Source organism: Harpia harpyja, chromosome 11 (assembly GCF_026419915.1).
Source record: "Harpia harpyja isolate bHarHar1 chromosome 11, bHarHar1 primary haplotype, whole genome shotgun sequence".
NCBI lineage: Eukaryota > Metazoa > Chordata > Aves > Accipitriformes > Accipitridae > Harpia > Harpia harpyja.
This window is the reverse complement of record NC_068950.1, coordinates 2171453-2196762: the sequence shown is the minus strand read 5'-3', so window position 1 is coordinate 2196762 and position 25310 is coordinate 2171453. Positions and strand designations below refer to the sequence as shown.

The 25310-nt window shown below is 67.0% G+C and overlaps 3 protein-coding genes across 3 annotated transcripts; 2 read left to right on the top strand and 1 right to left on the bottom strand.

Moving 5' to 3' along the window:
- Window positions 1–4164: 4164 nt before the first annotated feature.
- Window positions 4165–7069, top strand: GDF15 (growth differentiation factor 15). The gene is made up of 2 exons (XM_052802239.1): window positions 4165–5146; window positions 5851–7069. Exons 1-2 carry the CDS (start codon window positions 4834–4836, stop codon window positions 6642–6644), a joined length of 1107 nt encoding a protein of 368 aa, XP_052658199.1. The 5' UTR covers window positions 4165–4833; the 3' UTR covers window positions 6645–7069.
- A 1932-nt stretch (window positions 7070–9001) lies between these two features.
- Window positions 9002–10852, bottom strand: LRRC25 (leucine rich repeat containing 25). The gene is made up of 2 exons (XM_052802240.1): window positions 9940–10852; window positions 9002–9345 (listed from the first exon to the last, which is right to left on the bottom strand). Exons 1-2 carry the CDS (start codon window positions 10830–10832, stop codon window positions 9222–9224), a joined length of 1017 nt encoding a protein of 338 aa, XP_052658200.1. The 5' UTR covers window positions 10833–10852; the 3' UTR covers window positions 9002–9221.
- A 1314-nt stretch (window positions 10853–12166) lies between these two features.
- Window positions 12167–24181, top strand: SSBP4 (single stranded DNA binding protein 4). The gene is given in 20 exon segments (XM_052802246.1): window positions 12167–12426; window positions 13438–13510; window positions 13670–13731; window positions 14787–14871; window positions 19495–19584; window positions 20605–20664; window positions 20784–20855; window positions 20988–21059; window positions 21590–21610; window positions 21612–21658; window positions 21805–21848; window positions 21963–21998; window positions 22101–22154; window positions 22247–22322; window positions 22413–22492; window positions 22752–22780; window positions 23549–23572; window positions 23574–23603; window positions 23605–23652; window positions 23922–24181. Coding segments are annotated over 20 exon segments (1089 nt in total). The 5' UTR covers window positions 12167–12370; the 3' UTR covers window positions 23952–24181.
- The last annotated feature ends 1129 nt before the right edge of the window (window positions 24182–25310 follow it).

Below are 25310 nucleotides of genomic sequence, written 5' to 3'. Positions count from 1 at the left end.
CTGTTTCGGCATGTCAGAGGGGCGAGACGCATCCCCCTTTGAACGGAGAGAGGTTCACACCATGGAAAAGCTTCTTTTTAAAGCTGCTTTTCAATAACCATCACTTCGATCCTGCCCAGGCTGAGCTTGTTGCCTGCTGCTCATGCAGATGATGCTCTCAAGGCATTATACCAGATTGAAGTCTGCCACAGGGGAAATACCATTGCAAACTGTAAAGCATCCTAGCCAGAGTACAGACCCTACCTGTAAATCCATCTGTCCGGGGAGTCCATTCCAGGAAAGATGCTTGTTGCAAGCGGAGAACTTCCTCATGCCAAAAGCATTGCTGTAAGGAAGGTGGCTGGGGCGGCGAGTGAAGATCTCTCAAGCGAGAGTTCCATTTTTGGCAGTTGGATTGGAGTAATTTCTTGCACTTCCCGGGCTGAGGGGGCTGGGAATTCAAGTTAATAATTGACCGCAGGTGCAGTCAAGGCAGAAATGTCTTTGTCCAAGTGGGGCAGAAGTCTCATTTTTGGCAGATGCTGTAAAGGAAGAAAAATGTGATTCCCACTGTGATGGGGCAAAAACTGCTTTTTGCTCACCTGATCCATCCTGTTTGTCTTTTATTTAGGAACGTCTAAAGGTCAAGACAACTTCCACTCTGCCAATTCATCATGACAGTGGCCAGCGCTGGGAAAACACAGGATGTGGCTTCCCAAACATCCCACGCTGGAAGCGGAGGGAGAGCCCTCGTCTCCCATCCCTCTGCGCCCATTTCCAGACCTGAAATGAGATGGGATGGAACAAACCTTGTCCGTGATGTGACCGATGGACCATCTCGGAGGCTGGCTGGGTTCCTTCCCTTCATCGAGGGTTTTCTCACCCTGAATTACTCCTGGAAGTGCTGAAGCTGCCTCCAGCCACCAAATTCCCCAGAGAATTCCCCAGAACCCTAAGGGCTGCTTGAAGCTTCACGTGGTGGCGGGAGATACGGAAAGCCATGCTGTTCTTCTCTTCTAAGCCCTTGGCTGAAAAATACACCATGGGGAAATATTATCTAACTGGCTTGCAGTAGTTTGCAGGAAATATCCCCCCCCTCCAGCATCTGACTTGCTCAACCCGAGTGGTTTTGGGGAACACAGGAGGTCCCGCAGGTCACGGGGAGCACCCAGTCCAACGCCGTTTGCCTCGTGGCGGGATGCTCTCGATGATGGGATGCTGTAACCTCGCTCTGTCGGTCCTGGGGCTGATGCCCGCAGGTTCTCGGGGGCTCTAGCTTTTGTCAGAGGCTCTCAGCGCCTTTTCAGGAGCCATTTGCTCAACAGCCTCAGGGAACTGCTAGACCTAAAATCTGGAGGGCAGCACTTCCCCTCCTGCCGCTTGCAATAAGGAACACTACAAAAATAACCGAGGTTTCTGCAAGTGCGTGCGGGCGAGCGGCCGCAGGGAAGTTTCGTGCTTTTTGGGGAATCAAAGCCCTTCGGAGCCCCCTCGTCTGCGCTTGCCCTCATCAGCGTCCCACCACCTGGGCTGGGGGGAGCTGCGGGGGGAGCGAAGCGGAGCCGGCCGCCCCAGCCACGATCGCATCAACAATGCAGAAGGAATTGCATTCGAGGAGCCACGAAGCCCCGGTTGCACGTGGCTGGTTTGGGGCTTGTCCCGCAGTCCGGCACGATGCCGGGAGCTTCGCCGATCCCGCTCCGAGCCCTGCTCGAGCTGGTTCAAGTTGAGGGCTGCAGCCAGCTTGCATTTCATGGGGAAGTGACTAATGTTCGTGTTCCCTTTCTTGTTTCTTTTGGCGTTTAATCTCAGCGTTTGCAACGTGGCTTCTTTCCCCGGTGCTGGCTCAGCTGGGAGCCGCGAGTGGCTCTGGGGATGGCAGCAAGCATCTGCCGTGTCCCCCACTGTAGTCCCTGCTGACCACCTCTTGTCTGGAGATGGAGAGAAGGCAAAAAGATTATTTATATCTTTCCAGGCTCAGCAGTGCACGCTCTGAGCTTTTCCTGGACTTTCTAGCAGCTTTTCCAGCCGCTGGCCTCCATGTGATGCTTTAATCACCAAAACTCCGTTTCTCTCCTGCTCGCCGCGTGCAGAGGAGCGACGGCACCGGGGCATCAGCTCCTTCTCATCCTCAGCCCCTGTCTTGTCCCTCCAAGGTCCAGGAGTCCCCGGCCACCAGCAATCCCGCGGCCAAGTGCTGCTATTAATCGCTACTCTAGATCCCTGCCAGATGGGTGAGAGCTGCGCTGTGGTTGTACCTTGCCAAGGGATGCATGTAGGATGCATTAACCGGAGAGGAATCTGCATCCTGCTAGGAAGAGGTGTTGGATAAATCGGACCTTCTGATGCAAAAGATGATGCACTAACGGCCCAGTAAGGACCGGAGGAAACGTGGGATGCTGTTTACGCATGGGGCCGAGGCTGTGCAATCGCATCTTGCAGGCTGGTGAGGACACGCTGGGACATTTCATAACAGGTCACTCGGCATTCACAACCGCTGCTCTTAAAACACAAGTTTTATGGCCGTTGCTGGACTGTAAATCTCCGACTTCCACGGCTGGCGCCTTTTGGGAGAAAACATCCGGCTTCGGCAAACTTTGATGCTCTCTGAGCGCGAGCCACTGTGCGTCACTCGTGGATGGGGCTTGTACCACGCAACGCACCTACGGTTAGAAAATTCATTGCAAAAGCAGAACTGCAGGATTTAGGGGTTTGCTGGGTCTTGCTCAAGGACCGGGCAATGTGATTGCTGGTGGGTCAGGGCCTCTTCCTGCGCCCGGACGTGCTGCACGGCTCCGCTTCGGCTTTGGACAAGCGTGTTTGGCACCTTGCGGATGGTGGAGGGTGCTGGTGGCCGGACTGGTGCCTGCTGGGGACCCGGAGATGTTCGGGGTGGACGGGGTGGCATGGCGGTTCTGCCCCGGGGTGTTACCCGGAGGTTTGTGGTCCTCCTGGGGTGATGCTCCGTCTCCCTTCTTCCTTGAATTGGGGGGGGGCTGAAGGGTTGCAGTCACCCCAGCTGATAAAGTCCCCAAGGAAGGGGATCACAGGGGTGCTTGGTGCTCCCGGGAACTCCCTAAGGATCCCGCAGATCCGGCTGGAACAAAAGCACCCACTGAGGAGCCAGTGCCTGGACCAGCTCCCGACGGGAAGATGCTTCGGGTTGGGAGGCTCATCCGAGCGTCTTCCCTGCCCGGCCGTGTCACCCCCGGCAGAAGCAGAACGGTGCCCAACTCCACATGGGACAAAGCACTCGAGATAAACCTGACCCTGAGATTTCCCTGTGAGCCACACATGGGGTTTCTTTCCAAGCTGGAGGTTCCGGGCGGAGAAAGGCAGCGTGAAACGGTGTGAGGTCTCTGGGTGGGCTCCTCCTGCCCCTTCTTCACCCGTCCCTCTGCAAGGACGGATCCAGAGCAGGGCAGAGGAGCCGGAGCTGGGGCGATCCCCTTCACGTGACGCTGCTCGTGCTGACAAACTTCTCCTTTCACGTGTTTTAGGGTGAAACGTTTGGTCTCGGGTTTGCCTCAGGCAACCCCTCAAGGAACCGCGTGAGAAAGGCAGGAGTAACGCTGGAGCTGGCTCCCGAGGAGGAGCAGAGAATAACCAGCTGTAAATCGGGGGATTACTGTAAGCACGTTCATCCCGTAGCAGGAGCACAGTTAAAGACCAGGCGCTTGGCTCAACTTCAGGACCTTTGGGAACGGCCTCGCCTGCCCCGGCCAGCGCTGGGGGGGGACCTGCCCGTTGCCTCATCCGACCGGGGCTTTCTCATCCCTCTGCTCATCTTTTTTGGTCAAAGCATCCCTTAGGAGAAGGCGAGAGACGGGTGGTCCCGTGCCCGCCTCGGTGGCTTGTTCCCACCTTGGATTTTCTCTTTCCCAGTGCGTGGGCAGCCCCGGTCTGGCACGGTGCTTCCCACCGCACGTGGCCCCGCTGGATCCGTGCCAGCCTGGCGTGCCCGGCTCCATCCCGACCGTCTTCGGGCTGCCCAGGGATGATGTAACCCAGGCCACCATTGCTTCAGGAGGGACCGGACCCGGGGCAGAGCCGTCCCCCGGCCACACCGGTCATCGGCTGCACGGGGGAGCCGCTGCCGCAAGCCGGGCTGCGGTGTCGGTTTGGTAGGACGAGGTCCAACGCTGATCCGCTCCCTCCTCCGTGCGTATGCCGGCACGAGCCGGGCTGCTGCTTCCCTGCTCCGCTTCTGCTTCCGAGGGGTTTTAGGGAACGGGCTGCGTGCCTGGCTCAGTCCCACGCGATAACGGGGACCCGTGTGCCAACGGGGACCGGCGCGAGGCGAAGGACAGAGAAGGCAGCCGAGGATGCAGGGATGGATAAGCTGCACCATGGTGCTGCCCTGCACATCAGCCTTTCTCCATCACCCTCTGCCACCTCCGAGGCCGTCGGATATTGCCCGCGGCCGCTTGCCCCTCACCGACAGGGCAGGGGAGGTGAGGGGGATCCCCCCCGGCCATGAGCTGGCACGGCGATCCGCGAGGAAAACGGGAGGTGGAAGGGAAATGTTTGTGTCTGAGAAAAAGTATTACATATTTTTCATCTCCACAGCTGCAAACCAGCTTGCAAATCACCCAACTCCAGCACCGCCAGAGCTCCCGTACGAAATCCCAGGCGGAGAGGAGAGATTCCTGCTGGGTGTTTACTCCGGCGTCACCCGCCGGCAGCCTGGGACAGGGAGGGGGGGACGGAGGGCGGGCAAAGTTCAGCTCCTATAAATTCAGGTCTGGTCCACTTCATTCATTCCCCTGGCAGCATCGCCGGGAGCTGCACGTCCAGCCTTCGCGCAAGAGGTTTTGCAAATAAATCCCCTTGGGACCGCCGGCTGCCTGCGCGATGCCGAGGGTCCTGCGGGATGTCGGGGCCGCCCTTGCCTGCCTCCAGCTCCTGCTGCTTCTCACCGGCGTGGAGCTGAGGCCCCACGCGTGGGACGAGGACAAGCTCCAGCTGGAAGCCATCAAAAAGGGGATTCTGGAGCGGTTGGGGATGCCCACTCCCCCCGTGGTCCGGCACCGGCTGGACCAGGAGAGCATCCGGAGAGCGCAGCGGTTGTACCAGCAGAAAGTGGCCGAGCTGATGGGAAACCGGAGTCAGGAGGAGGAGGGAGCCGTGCCCAGGACCAGGCGCCTGCATCGCCTGACCCCCACGCGTAAGTGGCCGCGGATCCACATGCATCCCGTGACCCTCGTGTCCTGCCCCCCCGGCACACACACGTGTGTGTCCCCCAATGTGTCCCAGCTCGGGCACGCCAGCCCAGCTGCCTCGGTGTGTGCCAGGACGTGACCGGGCATGAATCGCGGTGACCGTGGTCATCCTTATCCCGGCTGCTTCCTTTGCCCTGACACTGGGGAGGAGCCACCGTTCGAGCTGGTTTTGCTTAAAAACACAAAACCCAGGAAATTTGGGATGGCAGCTTTGATCAGCAGCGCAGCGGCAGCTGTGGGTGCTTGGAGCGGGGTTCGAGACGGGTTGGGGGCGAGCGGAGGTGCCATCCCTCGAGCCCCAGCTTGAGCCCCGCTTTGGGGTTTTATCCGGATCTGGGGTGATTTAGGGAAATACTCGGCTCCTGCTGCTTTGGCTGGGGGGGGGGGACAGCCAGGGTGTGGGGTGGGGGTCACCCTGACAGGTCCTGGGGCTCCTCGGTGAGACCCTCCGGCTGGGGGTCCCCGGAGACGGTGGGTTCCAAGTGATCTGAGGATGAGGATGGGGCCGAATCTCCCCGGCCTCAGCATCCCTCGGGATTGGGGTGATTCCCTGGAGACGGTTTGGCTGCCGGACAGGAGCTGGTCACGAGCCTTGGCTGGCGGGGTGGATTGCCGGCTCTAACGACAGCTGTCCTCCCTGTCCCCGCAGTGCTGCGTCAGCCGGCCATCCCCCGGGGACATCAGGACCCCCAGGGACACCAGGACCCCCGCGGTCCCTACCGCTACCATCTCCTCCTCTCCCGCACCGAGACTTTCCACCGACAGCTCCGGGTGATGCAGGCGGAGCTGAAGCTCTTCAAGGAGTCGCTGGCATCCCCCGGCATGTCCCTGCCCGACACCTCCGTGCCCCCCCGGGTCAGCATCTATATGCTGGGGGGGGGTCACGGGACCCCCCGGCTCCTGCGTAGCCAAGAGCTGGACCGTGATGCCCGGAGCCTGGACCTCACGGCGGCCGTCCAGCCCTGGGCTGCCGGTCCCGAGGACACGTTGCGCCTGGAGTTGGCTTTCACGGCCGACGTCTCAGCCTTGCTGGCCACCTCGGGGGGTGAGACGCTGGTGCTGGAGGTGGAAACCCATGAGACCACGGGTCGGGGGGCCAGGAGAGCCCGGGGGCTGGAGGAGGAGTGTGGGAAGAGCGACGGAAAGTGTTGCCTCAAGTCGCTCAAGGTCTCCTTCCAGGACATCGGCTGGGCCGACTGGGTCATTGCCCCCAACAGCTACTACATGAGGTTCTGCGAAGGTTCCTGTCCCCACAACTACAAGCCGGCCAGCATGCACGCCCAGATCAAAGCCCGCATGCACTCCCTCTCCAAAGCCACCCCGCCGCCCTGCTGCGTCCCCGCCGGCTACGACCCCATGGTGCTGATGCACTACGATGGCGAGGGCAGGCTGGTCTCCACGCTCTTCGAGGACATGCTGGTCACCAGGTGCCACTGTGCCTGACGGCATCGCCTCCGGCTCGGACCGGGACCCGTCACCGCTCGGATGGGGCAGAGCCTGCCCGTCTCCCGGCAGCTCCGGCATCCCAAAAACCGGACCCTGTGGCACAAAATGCCTCCGCGCCAGCCTCGGCTCCGCCATCTGGCTCAGCCCCCAGTTGTGAACTCCCCTCCACAGGCCACAATAACTTATTCCCCCCTCTCTTCCCTTATTTAAAACCATGTTTTATTTGGTAGGTGGATCCTGCCCACCCGAGAGAGCCCAAACAGTCCGGGGTGGGTCTGTCCCTGCGTGGCCGCAGCCCGCCCCGTGTCTGAGCATCATCTCTTCTCTGCTTAGAGACTTATTTATACAACCCTCTTATTTATTGCTAACTTATTGTATTTTATAGCAAAATACCTTTTTGGGAAAGGTGGGGGGGTTTTTTTGTGCATGTATTTGCATTTTATATGTTTCTATAAAACAGAAATAATGTAATAATGTAAATGAATAAAGTGATGGGAACAGGGATGCTGGCTGCTCCTCCCACACAACCGGCTGGGGGTCTCCGACAGAAGCCCCGCAGTGGGTCACCTTCAGCTGGGGGGTCCCGCAGCTCAGACCCTCAGCCCCTCTTCCATAGGTGACCGGTCGGGAGCTGACTCCATATGGATTTGCCTGTAAATCCTTATGGCTTTCCGGGACTGGGCCAGCCCCATCCCTCCCCTGCCAGCGACTGCCGTGGCGGGTGAGTAATGCCTGGGCGATGCTCCCAGAGACCTTTGAGTTGTTTGTGTCCTTGAGATGGGTGCTGGGCGCAGCCTTGACCCCCCCCGGCTGGGACGTCCAGCCGGGATGCAGCCGCTGTCCGATTTCCAGGTACCTCAGCCGTGGGACCCTGTGGGCACCAAGAGGTGGGGGAAATACCCGGTTCCCCCGGGTTCTGCCACCGCAGAGGTCGGTGGCACACACCGTGTCCCCGAGGGACTCGCCACAGCTGGATGCGGTGGCTCTGCTGGTCACAGCTCCTCTCTGTCCTGTCCCCTCTTCCAGCATGTCCCGGGGGTGTCCTGGGCCGCCCGGCTCCGTGGCAGCTCCCGGTGGGGACCTGGGCTTGAGGAACGTGGGATATGGGGACTTCCAGTCTGGGGATGAGGGCTTTGGGGACCAGAACTTGAGGGACATGGGATATGGGGACCTTTGGTCTGGGGATGGGGTCTTTGGGGACCAGGGCTTGAGGGACACAAGCTATGGGGACCTCCACCCTAGGGACGTGGACTTGAGGGACCTGGGCTTCGGCGACCTCCACTCTGGGGACCTGGGCTAAAGTGACGTGGCCTCTGGGGACCTGTCCTTGAGGGTCCTGGTCCCTTGGACCCCTGCTCTGGGGACATGGCCTCTGGGGACCTGTCCTTGAGGGTCCTGGTCCCTTGGACCCCTGCTCTGGGGACATGGCCTCTGGGGACCTGTCCTTGAGGGTCCTGGTCCCTTGGGACCCCTGCTCTGGGGACAAGGGCTTTGGGAGCTCCAGGGACTTTCCCTGGGGACCTCCAGCCTTACACAGCTCCTTTGGGTTAATGTTTACAGCCACCCCTGTGCTACCGACACCCCTTACCGAGGCCGTCAGTGCCATTAACAGATAACGAACCGCGGCTCTGCTCGGCTGGTGCCACCTCGCTGCTGCCAGAGGGACGGATCCGGCCCAGGAACGGCACCAGCCACCCTGTGTCCTGCCCAGGGCTCCCAGCAGACCACGAGCTACACAGGTAATTGAAGATAATTAAACCATTTAATGGGGCACGGTGGAGCATCACAAGGACCGGAGCTCAGGGAACCCATGAAGAACTGGGGGGGGCACCCAGACAAGCCGTAGGGTCCCCAGGCTGCCGGTCCCCTCGGGGTGCACAACCTGGCAGCGCCGGGCTCAGGGATCTTGCTAGGAGCATTCAAAAAAAAAGGGTGCTACGGCTCTGTTCCCAAAAGTGGCAGATTTAGCAGGAAAAGGACGGAGGTGTTGCAGGTGACGGCGGGGTTGGTCCCAGTGCCCAGATGTCCCCAACCACCGACACGTCCCCACGCGCACGTGCGCCCAGACGCTCTCCATCAGCAGCTGAAAGGGGAAGAGGAACCGTGTGCCGCAGTCACCCCACGGCCCCCCGCTCTGCCAGATGGCCCTGGGGGGGGGAACGGACCCCCCCACACGTGTCCCCGGCTGGGAAGGCTCCGGCGTGCCGGCGTGCCGGCGGATGCCGTGCTGAAGCGTCCCCGCGGTCGGTGGCTGCCGGCCCTGGGGAGGAAGCGCTAGCCCTCATCGCTCGCCCCGTGGTGGGAACTGGGGCGAAGGAGGGGGCTGGGGGGGGGTGATTAAAAATAATGCCCCCCCCTCTGAGAAAGGCCTCCTCGGCAGGATGTGGGCGTGGGGACCACGCGTGTCGCCGTCCCAGCCGTGGGGAGACCCACGGAGCCTTCATCCATGGGGAGCACCCATCCCCGTCCCCTCTGGGCTGGGGGGGGCCACCAGGGAAAGCCTCAGGGAGAAGCATCGGGGGGAGCCAAAGCTTCATCCCCACGCCCCCCCCCCCCGGATCCCCCCCCGGCCCCTCACTGGTTGGGGATGATGTAGACGCTGTCCTCGCCGGGGGTCTGCGTGTTGGCGTAGATGGGCTGGTCCCCGGAGACGGCCTCGCTCTCCAGAAAATAGTCATCGTCCACCGGAACCTGGGGTCTGGGGGGGGGGGACAGAGGGGTGGCACCCCCCCGCACGGTGCCCAGGCGACGGGGCAGGTCCCGGGGGGGGAGCTGGTCCCCGACGAGGGAGCGAACGCCATGGGGTGGCTTTGGGGGTGCGGGTGGGGGGAAAGGGCTCAGCCCCGGCAAGCGCCTGGGCTTTGGGGGTGGTGGGATGGGACAGCGTGGGATGGCACGGGATGGGGTGACAGGGGATGGCATGAGTGGGACCGGACAGCATGGCACAGCATGGATGGGATGGGATGGGATGGGATGGCATGGCATGGCATGGGATGGGATGGGATGGCATGGGATGGCATGGCATGGCATGGGATGGCATGGCATGGCATGGGATGGGATGGAATGGGATGGCATGGGATGGGATGGAATGGGATGGGATGGCATGGCATGGGATGGGATGGAATGGGATGGCATGGGATGGCATGGGATGGGATGGAATGGGATGGCATGGCATGGGATGGCATGGCATGGCATGGGATGGCATTGGATGGCATGGCATTGGATGGCATGGCATGGCATGGGAAGGGATGGGACATACCCCAAGCAGCCGGTCCCCGTGCCGGAGCCTCACCTGTACCGCCGCTCCTGCCATTCTGGCGTCCAGCCCCGCGCGGCAGCCGGAGCGGCGCAGGGGCTCACGAAGATGTTCTCATAGTCCGGCGCGGCAGCGGTGGCGTCGGTGTTGCCGATCTCAGCGGCCCGGCTGATGTAGCGGGGCTGCCCGTGGGCCGTGGCAGACTCCCGCTTACCCCACCCCGCGCCGGCAGCAGCGCCGGCCGCTTTCCTCCGCCGGTAGCAAACCACGGCGGCGATCACCAGCAGCACGGCCGCCCCGCCGGTGGCCGCGACCGCGCCGGCCACCAGCCCCACGTCGCCCCGGCATTCCCGGGCGTGGAAATCGGTGACGTTGAAGGAATCGTCGTGGGACTTGAAGCACTGGCACTGCAGCGCCGTGCCCTCGGGCCGGGAGCAGGCTGCCAGGACGCTGCCCGCCACGTCGCAGCGGCACGGCACCGCCAAATAACGCAGGCTGTCCTGGAAGGTGGTGGTGGGCACGGCGGGCAGGGGGTTACCCTGGAGCCACAGCTCCTGCAGAGCCGTGGCGTTGGCGAAGAAACCGGCGGGCAGTTCCCGTAACCGGTTGTGCTGCAGCCGGAGATGCCGGAGCCCCCACGCTCGGCTCAGGAAAGCGGCCGGCAGCTCCCGCAGCCGGTTGTACGACAGGTCCAGGTTTTCCAGCTCCGGCTCGACGCGGGATGAGGGGCTCAGGGCCTCGATGCCGTTATGGCTCAGCCGCAGCCGGTTCTGCCGCTGGAAGAGGCCCCAGTCCAACTCGGCGCATCGACGGCTGCTGTTGATCAAATTTAGCTCGGCGGGGGCATCCGACGGCACGGTGAAGCAGGGGGCCGCGGGGTGCAGCACCAGCAGCAGCAGCGGCATTAGGGGGGCCGCAGGGTGCCCCATGGCCCCTCCACCCCGCCGGGCACCTGGGTGGAAAATTGGGGGGGGGGGGTGTCAGCAAAACCCACCTGACACCCCCCCCCCATTCCAACTGAGCACACCCTCCCAGCGCAAACCAGCGCAGCCCAGTCTGGCACCCACCCCGCTGCCTCTCTCCCCTGGCGGGGCAGCACCCAAGGGTCCTGGCAGGTGGTTTTCCAGCCCCCCCCCCCAGCACCCCAACTCGCCTGCGCTCCGGCTGCCTCTCTGCCTGGCGCGGGCAGGGGTGTGGGAAGAGGAACAGGCGGGTCCCGCCGTCCCGTGTCACCCTGCCAGGGCGTAGCCGGTCCCAGGGGGGGGACAACGACGGGGGGGGGAACACAGCACCCCTTGCCTCAGCACCCCCCCACGGGCCACTGCCGGACCCCCCGCTCTTTTCCTGGGGTGCTGCAGGGCTCTGAGCCCGGGTGCTGCTCCCTGCCCGAGGGGCTGGGGGGAGCCCGGGGGGGGGGTTTTGGGGGTCTGGTTGGGGGACCCCAGCCCTGTGGCCCTGGTGAGCTGGGAACACTCGAGTGGGCAGCGCCAACAGCTTCCGCGGGACACACGCGGACACGCACATGCGTGCGCCGCTGCACGCTCGCACACAGCGTGTGCACCATTGCGGCGGGTCGGGGAGCGGCTGCGGGCAGGATCGGGCCCTCCCTGGGGTCTCGGCACCCGTGGGGGCTCTGCTCGGGGTCCTCTGGGGTCACCCCCCCCCCCCCCCCCGGCTTGTGAGGGGACCCCAGGGCTGGGGTGGGAGGGCTCCGTGCGTGGGTGTGTGTCCGTGTCCCCATCCCGGTGTTCCCCACGTCCGCGTCCCCCCGTGCCTGTGTCCTCCCCGTGGGCCCCTGTCTGCCACTCGTGTCCGTGTCCCGTGTGTCCCCCCCCCCGCCAAGTCCACCACGTTTGTGTCCATCCCCCCGTGTCCGAGTCCCCTCTCGCATCCGTGTCCCCCCCCACCTCCGTGTCCCTCCGTGCCCACGTCCGCCCCCTCGTGTCCAAGTCCCCTCCGTGTGTCTCCCCCCCCCACATCCATGTCCGTGTGTCCACCCTGTCCGTCTCCATCCCCTCGTGTTAGTGCCCACCCCCTCGCATCCACGTCCCCCCCCGCCCCGTCTCCCTCTCTGACCACTGTGCCTGCGTCCACCCCCTCGTGTCACTACCCCTCCATACCCCCCCCCGCCACGGCCCCACCTCCTCCTCCGCGCTGGCCATCGCCCTTTTAAGAGCGGCGGGCGCAGGCGGGGCGGGGGGGGGGGGCGGTGTTGCTGGAACAGCCGCGCGCGCGGAGCCGGGCGGGGGGGGGCGGGGGGGGGGGCGGGAGGAGGCGGCGGCGGCGGGCGGCGCGGGGACCCCCCGGCCCGGGCGCGGCGGTTTCAAGCTCCCCCGCGGGCGCGCGCGCGCGGCCGGGAGCCGCCGGGTCCGGCTCCGGCTCCGGCTCCGGGATGGCGGCGGGGAACCGGGACCGGGACCGGGGCCGCTGACAGCCGGTGCCGCCGCCGCCGCCGCCTCACCCCAGTATGTACGCCAAGGGCAAGGGCTCCGGTGTGCCCTCGGACGGCCAGGCCCGCGAGAAGTGAGTGGCGGCGGCGGCGGCGGCGGCGGCGGCGGGGGGGGGGGCGGGAGCGGGCCGGGGGGCGCGGAAGTTTGCCGGGGCGGTCGCCGGGGGAGCGGGGACGGAGAGAAGGGGGGGGGGGGGGGGAGATCGGGGGCGGGCGGACCCCCGCGGCCCCGCCCCGCCGGGGCGAACCGGCGGCAGCCGCGGGGCAGCGGGAACCGTCGGGGTTCAGCCCGGCCACCGGGGCCACCGGGAGTCGCGATGCGCACCGGGCATTGCCAGCCCTCCGGGGGCACCGGGAGCCGCGATTCCTTCCCCCCCCCCCCGCCCCGGGGCCGTGCCATCCCCCCGGGGGCACCGGCAAGCGTGAGCCGGTATCCCCGGTTGTGCCCGTCCCCGCCGTGGTCCCGGTACTCGGGGTCACCGCTGTCCCCGGGGCACCTGCCGGAGCCCCGGGGGGGGGTGCGGGGGGGGGCCGCACCCCACGGCGAGCCCTGAGCCCGGTGTCAACCCCGAGGGTCCCGTTTCCCGCTGCCCCGGGGGGGGGGGGGGGGTGATGGAGCACCGGGGACGGATCCCCGGAGCCCCCCCCCCCCGCCCCCGTGAAGGTCCCCGGCCAGGGGACACCCGCGGTGGCACTCACCCCACGGTGACATCCCGCGTGGGACGTGTCACCCGTCCCTGACTCATCCCCGGGGAACCGGGACGACCACCCCGGTGGCACCGGTGGGATTCGGTGGGATTCGGTGGCACCGTGATGCCCGGGGGGGGGGGGGGGGGGTTTCCCTTGCAGGGAGGTGACACCGAATCCCCCCCCTCGTTAATTCTGCACTTGTTTAACGGGGGTTCCATCCTGATCGTCCCCCCCCCGGTGTCACTCGGGGTCCCCCTCCTGCCTTTCGGGGGGGGGGCTGTCGGGATGGGGGTGTCACCGCGGGGATGCTGGCCCTGCAACGGGGCACCCCGGGGGTGGCAGGTCCCTTTGAGGGGGGGGACACACATCCCTGAGACCCCCCCCCGTCCCCGCAGGCTGGCGCTGTACGTCTACGAGTACCTGCTGCACGTGGGGGCCCAAAAATCGGCCCAGACTTTCCTTTCGGAGGTAAGACGGGGGGGGGGGGACACGCACATCGCCCCCCCCCCTCATTCCACAAGCTTGGAGCCCTGCACCCCCCCCACTTTGTGGCTCCCTGAGCCCATCCCCGGGGTGTCAGGCCTGGTAAGGTGATGTCTGACCCCCCCCCCGTGCCCCCTCTCGCAGATCCGATGGGAGAAGAACATCACGCTGGGCGAGCCCCCCGGCTTCCTGCACTCCTGGTGGTGGTGAGTTATTCGGGGGGGGGGGGGGCAGTGGGAGTGGGGCTGGACACCCCCCCCCCAAAACCCTTCCCTACAGTGTCGGGCTGGGAGCCCCCCCCCTTTTTCCCTGTGCTGCCGCCACATCGCCTCGTACCCCATAAACCTGCCGCTCTGCTTTTCCCATCAGCGATTTTGGGGCCCCCCCCCCCCCCCCGGCCTCACATCCCGGCTACGCCCCGGCCCCCCCCGCCCGGCCCCTCCAGATGGATCCAATTTGGCACCAAGCGTGGGCTGGGGGGGGGGGGGCTGGGGGGGTCCCAGCCCAAGGCCGGACCCCCTGCACCCTTGGGGGGGTGATGGTGATGGGGGGGGGGGGCACCCCGTGGGTTGGCATCATGCCGGGGGGGTCTCGGCCCAGCGTGGTTGTGACGGGGAGGGGGGGGCCCTCAGTGGGGCGCAGGATCCGGCCGTGCCGGGCGCCACGGTGCCGCCACCACCGCATTTAGCCATTTCCAATAAACGATTAGTTGGTGATTTATGGGGGGGGGGGGGGGGGGGGGAATGGACAGCAAAGGGGGGGGCACAGCGCTTTCCAGGCCCTTAACCCTCCCGCTGCCGGCACCCGGCCACTACACCCCAAATCTGGGGGGGCACCCACAAACAGTACTGGGGGGGGGGCCAAGTGGGACACGCACCGGCCCCTCCGCCGTCCCGTACCCACCCCAGCACCTGGGGTGGGGGGCGTGGGTGGTGGGACCCCCCCCCACCCCCCCATCCCGCCCCGGGATGCTGCAGCCTGATGTAAAGTCCCAGGAATTTGGGCTCCGGCCGTAGCGACCGTTTCCAGGGAAAACAGCGCCGGAGCCGGGAGGCCCCCGCCGTGGGGGGGGGAACGTATACACAGAGCACCGGCCCCGGCCCCCCCACCCCGCCGGCCATCAGTGACACGAGCGTGGCCGGGCTCAGCTGGCAGTGGGGGACGATGCCACGGGGCACAGCGGGCGAGGGCGGTGTAGGGGGACAGGGACGCATCTTGGGGGGGGGTCCTGACCCGCTGTGCCCCCCCCCCACTTTTCCAGTGTCTTCTGGGACCTGTACTGTGCCGCTCCCGACCGCCGGGAAACCTGTGAGCACTCCAGCGAGGCCAAAGCCTTCCACGACTATGTGAGTACCGTGGTGCTGGGGGGGGGGGGCTCTGTGCCCCTGGTCCCCCCCCCCTTCACGCTGCCCCCCCCCCACACTGCTGGCAAGACCCCGTGCCGAGGACGCCGGCGGTCTGGGGGTTAACGCCGGCTCTGCCAGCCCCGGCCTCGCCAGCGTGGGTGACCTATTTTGCAGGGCGGCGCGAGGGGGGGGGGTAATCCCTGGGGGCCTGGCTCAGCCCCCCCCCCCCACCCCCCCCGACACCCAGGGACCCCGGCGTGCCCATCCCACTCCGCCGACCCCACGGGGGACGGAGACCCCCGGATCCCCCCCCATCCCGCAGCGTGGGCAAAGTAACAGGCTCTCGCTTCCCAAACGGGGGGCACCCCAGCCGGGTTGGGGTCCGTGTTCCCCCCCCCCACCCTCACCTAGTGGACCCGGGGGCCACCGCGATCTCGGGGCTTGGTGGGACACCACCCGTGGGACCCCCACCCCGGCACCGGCAGCTCCCCTCCTTACCGGTGCCAGCCTTTGGCGAGTTAATCATTGGCACAGAGTCAACAGCCCGGTTGCCGGCGTGTGCCCGCTCCTGCCGGGGCTGCGGGCAGGGAAGGGGGGGGGGACAGGGGGGTGGCAGGAGGGGAACCGGGTCCTGGGACGGTGGGGACCCACTGGGGGGGGGCACCGTGCCCTGGGATGGGGGATGATGCCGTGGCCCAGGGGTGTGGGATGCGGGATGCTGCGGGATCCATGGTGCCGAGGGATGCGGGGTGCCGCGGGATCCACGGTGCCACGCGGTGCGGGATGCCGTGGATCCGTGGTGCTGAGGGATGCGGGATGCCGCGGGATCCGCCGTGTCGAGGGATGCGGGATGCTGCGGGATCTGCTGTGTCGAGGGATGCGGGATGCCGCGGGATCCGCCGTGTCGAGGGATGCGGTGGGATGCGTGATGCCGTGGTGTGCAGGATGCCACGGGATGCAGAAGGCCGTGGGATGCGGGATGCTGTGGCACGCGCGGTGCCGTGCCGCGTGGGATATATGGCGCTGGGGGATGCGGGATGCTCCGGGGTACGCGGTGCTGGGGGATGCGGGATGCTGCGGTATCCATGGTACCGCGGGATGCGGGATGCTGCGGGGTCCACGGCGCCGTGGGATGCTGTGGGACACGCGGTGCCCTGGCATTCAGGCGTGCCGTGGGATGGAGGAGGCCATGGGGCACACGTTGCCCCCGATCCTCTCCCCGTCCTGCCGGAGCGGGGCCGGAGCTGCTCCCCCTTCCCTCCACGTCCCCCCCCCCCCCAACTCCGGGTGCTCAGCACCCCACAGCTTGGCGGGGGGGGGGCGAGTGGGGTGACCACGCTACCCTCCGGGACACCCATCACCGCTGCGGGGACAGCGGGTGCCCGTGGGCGTGCGTGGGCACGCGTGTGCCTGCGCCAACACCGCGGGGGCTGCCGGGGCCGGGGGCTTGCAGCAGGGCCCCCCCCTCACACACCCCCCCCCCCCACCGCCCCCGGCCCCCCGGCACTGCGCAGAGCTGATTTCCATGCTGGAATTAATGAGGCTGCTGGTGCGGTGACGCCGGGGACGAGGCGCGGGTCAGGCCGCGTTGCCATGGCAGTGCTGCCTGGCAGGCAGAGCTGGGGTGCTGGGGACCGCTATGGGGGGGGGCGTGAGCCCCCCCCAGCCCCCACGCTGCACCCCATGGGATGCCCGGCACAGCCGCGTCCCCATCCCACGTCCCCATCCCGCATCCCACCGGTACCCATGGGGTGAATCAGGGCTCCCCGGCGTGGAGCGGGTGCCCCTCGCCCTCTCATGGGTGCTGTTCGGCTGGCTCCCCCCCGGGGTGCGTGGGGACCCCCCCCAACCATGAGCATCAGGGGGACGGGGACCCCCCCCGCATCACCCTGGGGAGGGGGGGGCTGGCAGGGTGCAGCCTGCGTGTGGCAGCAGCCAGCCCCGCAGTGGGGTCTGGGGTCCCCCTGGGGTGCGGCGGTGTGGGGACCCCCCCCCAGCTTGTGCTCTGCCCCCCCATGTTCCCCCCCCCCCCCCCCCATTTTCTCCCTCCTGACCTTGAGCTTGCAGGAGGAGCCGAAACTCCCCAACCTGTTGCCATGGCAACTCTGCTTTGCATCACTGAGTGATGGGGGGGAGTTGTCCGGAGTCCGGGGTGGGGGGGGGGCCCAATTCAGTCCCTGTCATGGCGGGGGGGGGGGCAGCACTGTCCCCCTTGTAGGGCTGGAGCTGGGGGGGCAGCGGTGGCCCCACTCGGGGCTGGGGGTCAGGCACCGTCCCTGCGCCATGGGGCAGGGGAGTTGGGGGGGGTCCCCCACTCTGCCTCGGCTCTGTCCCCGGGGGGGGGGACACGGGACAGGGCCTGTGCCCCCCCAGGCACAGGCTTCCCTGCCATCCGTGGGGTGGCTCCGCGGGTGCCGTGTTAGCCCCATGGCCGTGGGGTGACCCTGCTGTCATCTCACCCTTCACCCCTCCCGGCACCCCCCCGGGGTGATGGGGGGGGACCCCCTGGGGCAGCTGCTGGCCGGGGACCCGTCCCCTGTGTCACGCCGGGGTGGGCGAGGCTGGGTGGGCACCGTGGGGGTTCCAGTGATGAGCACCACGATGGGCTCCGTGGTGGCTCCATGAAGAGCACGGTGATGGGTGCTGTGGTGGGACCATGGTGGGCACTGTGATGGGTGCTGTAGTGGGACCGTGGTGGGCTCCATGGTGGGCACCGTGATGGGTGCTGTGGTGGGACCGTGGTGGGCTCCGTGATGGTTCTGTGGTGGGGACCATGATGGGTGCTGTGGTGGGCTCCATGATGGGCACCGTGATGGGTGCTGTGGTGGGACCATGGTGATGGCTCCATGGTGGGCACCATGATGGGTGCTGTGGTGGGCTCCATGATGGGCACCGTGATGGGTGCTGTGGTGGGACCATGGTGATGGCTCCATGGTGGGCACCGTGATGGGTGCTGTGGTGGGACCATGGTGATGGCTCCATGGTGGGCACCGTGATGGGTGCTGTGGTGGGACTGTGGTGAGCTCCCTGATGGTTCTGTGATGGGCACCGTGGTGGGTGCTGTGGTGGGCTCCATGGTGGACACCGTGATGGGTGCTGTGGTGGGACCGTGGTGAGCTCTATGATGGCTCCATGGTGGGCACCATGATGGGTGCTATGATGGGCTCTGTGATGGGCACCGTGATGGGTGCTGTGGTGGGACCATGGTGGGACCACAGTGGTGGGTTCCATGGTGGGACCACGGTGGCCTCTGTGATGGCTCCCTGATGAGCTCGCTGGTGGGACCGTGGGGGGGCTCCGTGCTGGCCACACGAGCCCTCTGCCACCCCCATCACCCCAAACATCCCCGGGGTGTCCCCACCCGCAGGAGCTCCCCACGCCTCACCCCGACCCCAGGGCCCAGCCGGGGGGGGTGGGGGGGCCGCTGTCCCCTACCACAATGGTGGCCGAGGGGTTAATGGGGAGGGGTGCTGGGGGTGGTTTCGGGATAAGGGGGGGCTGTGCCTGCCCCCCCCCAGGCTCTGTTGGTTTTGGCTGCCTGCACAGACTCCCATTGTCTTGCAAATGATCCCTGGGGCTGGGGCGCGCCTGGGGCCGGATCCTGCAGCTGGTAAATGAGGCTGGGGGCCCTGGGACCCCCCCACCCACCCCCCCCCAGCCCCTGGACCCCAGCAGGCACTGGGCCCCAGCCTGGCCACGCCGTGGGGCAGGGACCCTCGGCCGTGTGCCCCCCAGCACCCACTGTCACCCATGTCCCAGGCGTGTCCCGTGTGCTGGCATGACCCGTGTGCCCACCACGGGACCCCCCCCCCCCCGGGGTCTCACCCTCCCCAACCAGCATCCCATCCCCATTTCCACACCAGCAGCACCCACGGGTGCCCCGACCCCATCACCCATCGGGGGGTGATGACCCCCCCCCCCGCCCCAACCACAGCTGGGGCCCCCCCCCTCTCCCCGCAGGGCTGGCAGCAGGTTTGGGGGGGGGGGGGCCATGGGGCAGTGTGGGGCCCCCCGGTGGATGGGGCAGCGCAAGGTTTCCCCCCCCCCCTCTTTCTCCTCCTCCCCTACAAATTGAAACCAGTTGTGGCGGAGGGGCCGAGCCGGAAAGCCGGCACATTCCTTCCCTTAACAGCTCCCCTCGGACTGGGCCGGCAGGCGAGTGGGGCCAGGGCCCCCTGCCCGTGCCCCCCCCCCCTCCCAGCTCAGCCAGCCCCCCCACAGGGTCCACCCAGGGCCAGCTGCAGCCCCCCCCCTCCACCAGCCCCCCCCCAGTTTGGCTGGGAGGGAAACGTGCCGGGTTCTCCCCGCGCTACCCTCTCGCTCGCGCAGGGCGAGCCGGTTGGGGACGGGGGGGGGGGGGACACACAGGGTGGCCCTGGGACTGGAGGGCAAATGGGACACGCTGGTGGCCCCAAGCCGCAAAGGTCAGCCAGCCCCAATGCGTGTGTCGTGTGTCCCCCCCCCCCGGGTGCCACGGCACAGATGTACCAGGGATGGGGCGCAGCTGCAAAGGCCGGATCCGGCACCGCCTGCTCCCCCGTGGGGTGCCGGGATGGGGGGGGGGGGGCTTCTGGTGGACCCCCCCCCCATCTTCTCCGGCGCTGAGCTCTCCTTTCCCCGCAGAGCGCGGCGGCGGCTCCCAGCCCGGTGATGGGGAACCTGCCCCCCGGTGACGGCATGCCGGGGGGGCCCATGCCCCCCGCCTTCTTTCAGGTACCAGCCTGCCCGCACCATGTCTTGGGGCTGTGTGTGTGTCCCCCCCCCAACGCCTGCGCTGCCTGCGGGGGGGTCTTGGCGGCGTGTGGGGGGGGGGTGTGTGTGTCACCCTGCTGCGTGTGCTTGCACACGCGTGAGCGTGCACATGTGAGCTGCATATATGTGCGTGCATGTAGGTGCATGCGTGTATGTGAGCGCGCATGTACGTGAGAGCACGCGTCTCACGCGTGAGCGTGCAGGCGTGGGCGTACGTGCGGCACGCGGGAGCGTCGCGCGGGGCACACGGGCGAGCGTCGCGCGCTCGCGCCCAGCGCGTCCTCGCAGAGCCCCGCGTGCGCGTCTGAGCGCCGCGTGCGCGATGCAGGCGCGTGCGCGGAGGGCTCGTGTGTGCGAGCACCGCGTGCGTGCATGCGCGAGCACACGCGTGTGAGCCCGTGTGCGTGCCGGGACCCTTGCACACAGTGCTGGGGAACCCGGTTGTGCTCCCCACGTCACGTTGCAGGCGTGTGCGTGCCCGTGCCCTTAGCGTGTGCACACGCCTGAGCCCCACGTGTGCGTGCAGCCGGGGGGGGGCTGTTACATGAGCTGGGCCCCCCCCCCCACCATGCTGTGGCACAGCCAGACCACCTCCCACCCCCCCCACCACCACCACCAGTGCTGCCCCCTCCCCAGCATGGGGCCAGCCCAGTGTCCCCCCCACCCCTCACGCCCCCCACCGGGGTGCCCCCCCCCTCTCCCCAGGCCCCCCCCCCAGCCCATAACCGTGTTTTATTTCTCTTGAAGGGACCTGCGGGCTCTCAGCCATCACCCCACGCCCAACCTCCGCCCCACAACCCCGGTGCCCCCATGCTGGCGGCCGCACAGCCAGGTAAGGCTGGGCACAGCCCGGCAGCCCCCGGCCACCCCCCCACCCCCAGTGCCCGCAGGAGTGTCCCAGCCCCCCCCCCCAGGGTGATGCCGCAGCCCCCCCAGCCCCATTTCACAACCCCCCCCCCAACCTCGCTCTATCTCTTGCAGCCCTTCATGTCCCCCCGCTACCCCGGCGGCCCCCGGCCCCCGCTCCGGATGCCAAACCAGGTGAGGTGGTCGGGGACAGGGACCCCCCCCCCCAAAGCTGCAGACCCCTCTGGGTGGGGGGGGGGGTCCCACAGCACCCTGACGCACTGTCCTGTGTGTGTCCCCCCCCTTCCCAACAGCCTCCCGTGGGTGTCCCCGGCTCCCAGCCGCTGCTGCCCAACGCCATGGATCCGGCCGCGCGCGGTCGCAGGGTGAGTTTTGGGGGGGGGGGTGTCCCTGTCCCCGTGTGTGTGTGTCCCCCCCCCAACCCCGCCACCAGGTCGGTGGGGGGGGGGGTGTGCTGTGGGGGGTCTCAACGCTTTCCCCCCTCCTGCTTTGCGCAGGGCATCCCGGCATGGGGGGGGCCGATGCAGCGCATGAACCCCCCGCGAGGCATGGCCGGCATGGCCCCCCAGGTGAGGGGGGGCACGGGAGGGGGGACACAGGGACCGGGATGGGGTTGGGGACAGGGATGGGGACACGGATGGGGTTGGGGACAGGGATACAGGGGTAGAGATGGGGTTGGGGACAGGGATGGGGACAGGGATACAGGGATGGGAGCGGGAACAGGGAGATATGGATGAGGATGGGGTTGGGGACAGGGATGGGGACAGGGATACAGGGATGGGGACAGGGACTCCGATAGGGATGGGGCTGGACACAGGGATGGGGAGGGTGATGGGGTTGGGGATGGGGACAGGGATGGGACTGGGGGACGGGGATATAGGGATGGGGAAGGGTTTGGGGACAGGGATGGGGACAGGGATACAGGGCTAGGGATGGGGTTGGGATCAAGGAGATATGGGTGGGGATGGGGACAGGGATGGGGGACAGGGATACAGGCTAGGGATGGGGTTGGGATCAAGGAGATATGGGTGGGGATGGGGACAGGGATGGGGACAGGGATGTCCCAGCCCCTGCTGACCCCCCCCTGCTCTCCCTGCAGACCTACGGCAGCGGGATGCGGCCCCCCCCCCAGCTCGCTGGCCGGCCCTGGCATGCCCGCCATGAACATGTAAGGCACCAGGACCCCCCCACACTCCCCCACAACCCCCCCCCAATCCCGGAGCTGGGCAGGGGGGAGCTGGGTGGCCACGCAGGGGTGGGGGGGCCCAGGGACTGGCAGGACCCCCCCCCTCACCTCTCCCCGTTGCCTTCCAGGGGTCCCGGTGGCCGTGGGCCCTGGCCGAACCCCAACGCCATACTCTGTAAGTCGTGGCGGGGGGGGGAATATCTGGGGGGGAGACCACTGGAGCCATTGGGGTGCTGGCTCCGTGCCCCCCATGCTGACCCCCCCCTCTTTTTTCCCCCCCAGATCGCCTACTCCTCCTCATCCCCTGGGAACTATGTGGTGAGTATCGGGGTGCATTCGGGGGGGGGGGGCCCCATGCTGCAGGCAAACCCTCTGTGCCCCCCCCCTTACCCCCCAACTCACCTCCCTCCTCTCCCCCCCCCAGGGCCCTCCTGGGGTGGTGGCCCCCCCGGCACCCCCATCCTGCCCAGCCCCGGAGGTGAGTGTCCTACGGGATGAGGTTTAGGGGTGGGGGAGGAATTTGGGGGTGCCAGGCTCACCCCCTCCATGGTGTTCTGCCCCCCCCCCCAGACTCCACCAACTCCAGTGAGAACATGTACACCATGATGAACCCCATCGGGGCCCGCGGGGAACAGGCCAAACGTGAGTGACGGGGATGGGGGGACGGGGGGGGGACAGGGATGGGGATGGGGGGGTCCCCACATTGCTCACAGCCCCCCCCCCCCTTCCCTTCCAGTTACCCGATGGGACCCGGACCGGAGGGACCCATGGGTGGCATGAGCGCGATGGAGCCGCATCACATGAACGGATCCTTAGGTGGGTACGCCCCCCCCCAACTCCCCCCCCCCCCCCCAGGGGTGTCATGTGTGTCCCCCCCCCCCCAGCACCCCCCGGACCGGGGCTGTGGCCGCATCCTGCGGTCCGTGAGCTCCATCTGCGGGCAGGCGGGCTCCGTGCAGGGCGGGGGGGGGGGGCAGCGGGGACGGGGAGGGGGGGGGCAGGGAGTGGGAGCTGGGGGGGGGACACACACACGGTTTGGGGGGGGGTCACTAACACGCTGCTGTCGTCCTTGCAGGCTCGGGGGACATGGACGGGCTGCCAAAGGTGAGTGCGGGGAACCCTGAAACCCCGGGTGCTGGGGACCCCCCCCCCCATGCACCGAGACCCCCCCCCTGCACTGCTGGGGCCCCCCCGTGCACTGGGACCCCCCGTGTGCTGGGACCCTATTTATTTGTCCCCCCCATGCACTGGGACCTCCCCCCCCCCCAAGTACTGGGACCCCCATTTATTGAGCCCCTCTATGCACTGGGACCCCCCCACACACATACTGGGACCCCCATTTATTGAGCCCCACCTATGCACTGGGACCCCCCCCACACACATACTGGGACCCCCATTTATTGAGCCTCCCCCACCGTGCACTGGGACCCCCCCCCACATATACTGGGATCCCATGTCCTGGAACCCCATTTATTGGGCTCCCCCCCTGCGCCCCTTTATGTACTGGGACCCCCATTTATTGAGCCCCCCCCCATGCACTGGGACCCACCCCACATACTGGGACCACCATTTATTGAGCCCCCCCATGCACTGGGACCCACCCCACATACTGGGACCCCCATTTATTGAGCCCCCCCATGCACTGGGACCCACCCCACATACTGGGACCACCATTTATTGAGCCCCCCCATGCACTGGGACTTCCCCCCTCCCCCGTACTGGGACCCCCCCCCCTCCCCCCGTACTGGGATCCCATGTCCTGGGACCCCATTTATTGGGACCACCCAATCCACCAGGACCCCTCCATACACCAGGACCCCCACACCATACCCCCCCCCCACTCCACTAACATTTTTCTTCCCCCCCCCCCAGAGCTCCCCCAGTAACCTGGGGGGCCCTGAGCAACCCCCCCGGCACCCCGCGGGACGGACGCCGAGCTGAGCAGCAATTTCTTAAACCCCTTCCAAAGCGACAGCGTAAGGGACCCGGTGGGGACCCCCGGGGACTCCCGGGGGGGCAAGCGGCGAGGGCGGGGGGCCCGGGGGGGGGCCCGGCAGCCGGGGACGGAGGGGGTCGACAATAAAGTCCCAGTGGCGGACCCCCCCCCCATGGCAGCGGGGAGTTCGCCTTGGCCGAGCGGCCGGGAGGCGTGAGGTGGGCGGTGTGGGGGGGGCAGTGGTGTGTGCCCCCCCCCCGGACCCCCCCTCCCCTCCAGCTAACCCTCCGGTGTCTCCGCTCTCTCTAGTACTCGCCCAGCATGACAATGAGCGTGTGAGCCCAGCGCCGAGGCCGCCGACAGCCAGACGCCCCACACGCACCAGAGAAAAAAAATAATTAATAATAATTACCAACCCCCCCCCCCCAACCCCCCCAGCCCAAAACACTAAACAAACAAAAAAGCAGAAAAAAAATAATAATAATTAGAAATAAGTCATGCGACTGACTTACTGCCCACCCGCTCCCGGGGCAGGGACCACCTCAGCACTGGGACACCCCCCCCCCCCCCCCCCCCCCAAAATGCCCCCCCCAGGCTGGGGGTAGGTGCTGGGGTGGGGGGGGGTCTGGACACCGGGGTGGGGGGGGGCCTGTTGTGGGGGTGTTTTGGGTGCCAGCCCCCCCCCAAGCATGGGGAAGGGGATTTTTGGGGGGTTTCATGGCACTGTGCCCCTACCCCCCCCTTGGCAGGTGGTGCCCCCCCCCCCCAGCATTTTGGGGGGAGTGGGAGGTTCATGGTGCTGCAGCCCCCCCCCCCCCGCCATGGCATGCTGCCCAGCTGGGGCACATGCACTTAACTGCAATTAGCTGAAATGCTAATGAGCAATGGGCCCCCCCCCCCTCCCACCCTGTCTGGGAGGGCATGACCCCCTCCCAGTTCTCCCAGTGCCCTCCCTGCTGGGCATCCCCCCCCAAACCCATAGCGGGGGGGGGGGGGGGGGGAAACAACCCATAGCCAAACCCCAGCCCTGCCAAAGCCCAGGGCAGGGGGAGGGGGGGCCATACCGCCAGCACAGCCCCCCCCCACTGCAGACCCCCCCCCCCCCCCAAGCCAGGGGCACCCCAGGCTGTGCTGGGGGGGCAGGGAGGGGGGGGCCAAGCCATACAACCCCCCCACCCCATGGAGCACCCGGCCCCCCCCAAGCGCTCTATAGGGCAGGCCCCAGTGCAGAGAGCAGCCCCCACCCCGCAGTAAGCCAGCCCCGGGGGGGGTTCCCCGGCCCCCAGCCCCGTCTGCGTGCTCAGCCAGCACTGTGATCCCCGGCCCCCCCCAGAGCGCCAGACCGGGGCCCCCCCCCGCCCCCCCCCCCCCCCCCCCAGGGACCCACTTGTAAAACTTTATATGCAAGGAATTTTTTTTTTGTGTGTTTTTTTCCCGATTTTTTTTTTTTCCTCTTTTATAACAGAAAAGACCTCAAACCCTTCCCCTGCCGCCCCCCCCCCCACCAAACTGCCACCGTGCACCCAGGCCCCCTCCCCTGTACAGCCCCATGCCAGGGGGGGGCCCCCCGTCGTGCCCCCCCCGAGGTGGGGGGCAGCCCCCGGCTTCCGTAGGGGTAGTGCCCGCCATAGGCGTAGTCGTTCTGTGTAGGGACCCCCCCCTCCCATTTCTAGTCCCCAGAGCCTTTAGAATCCCCGT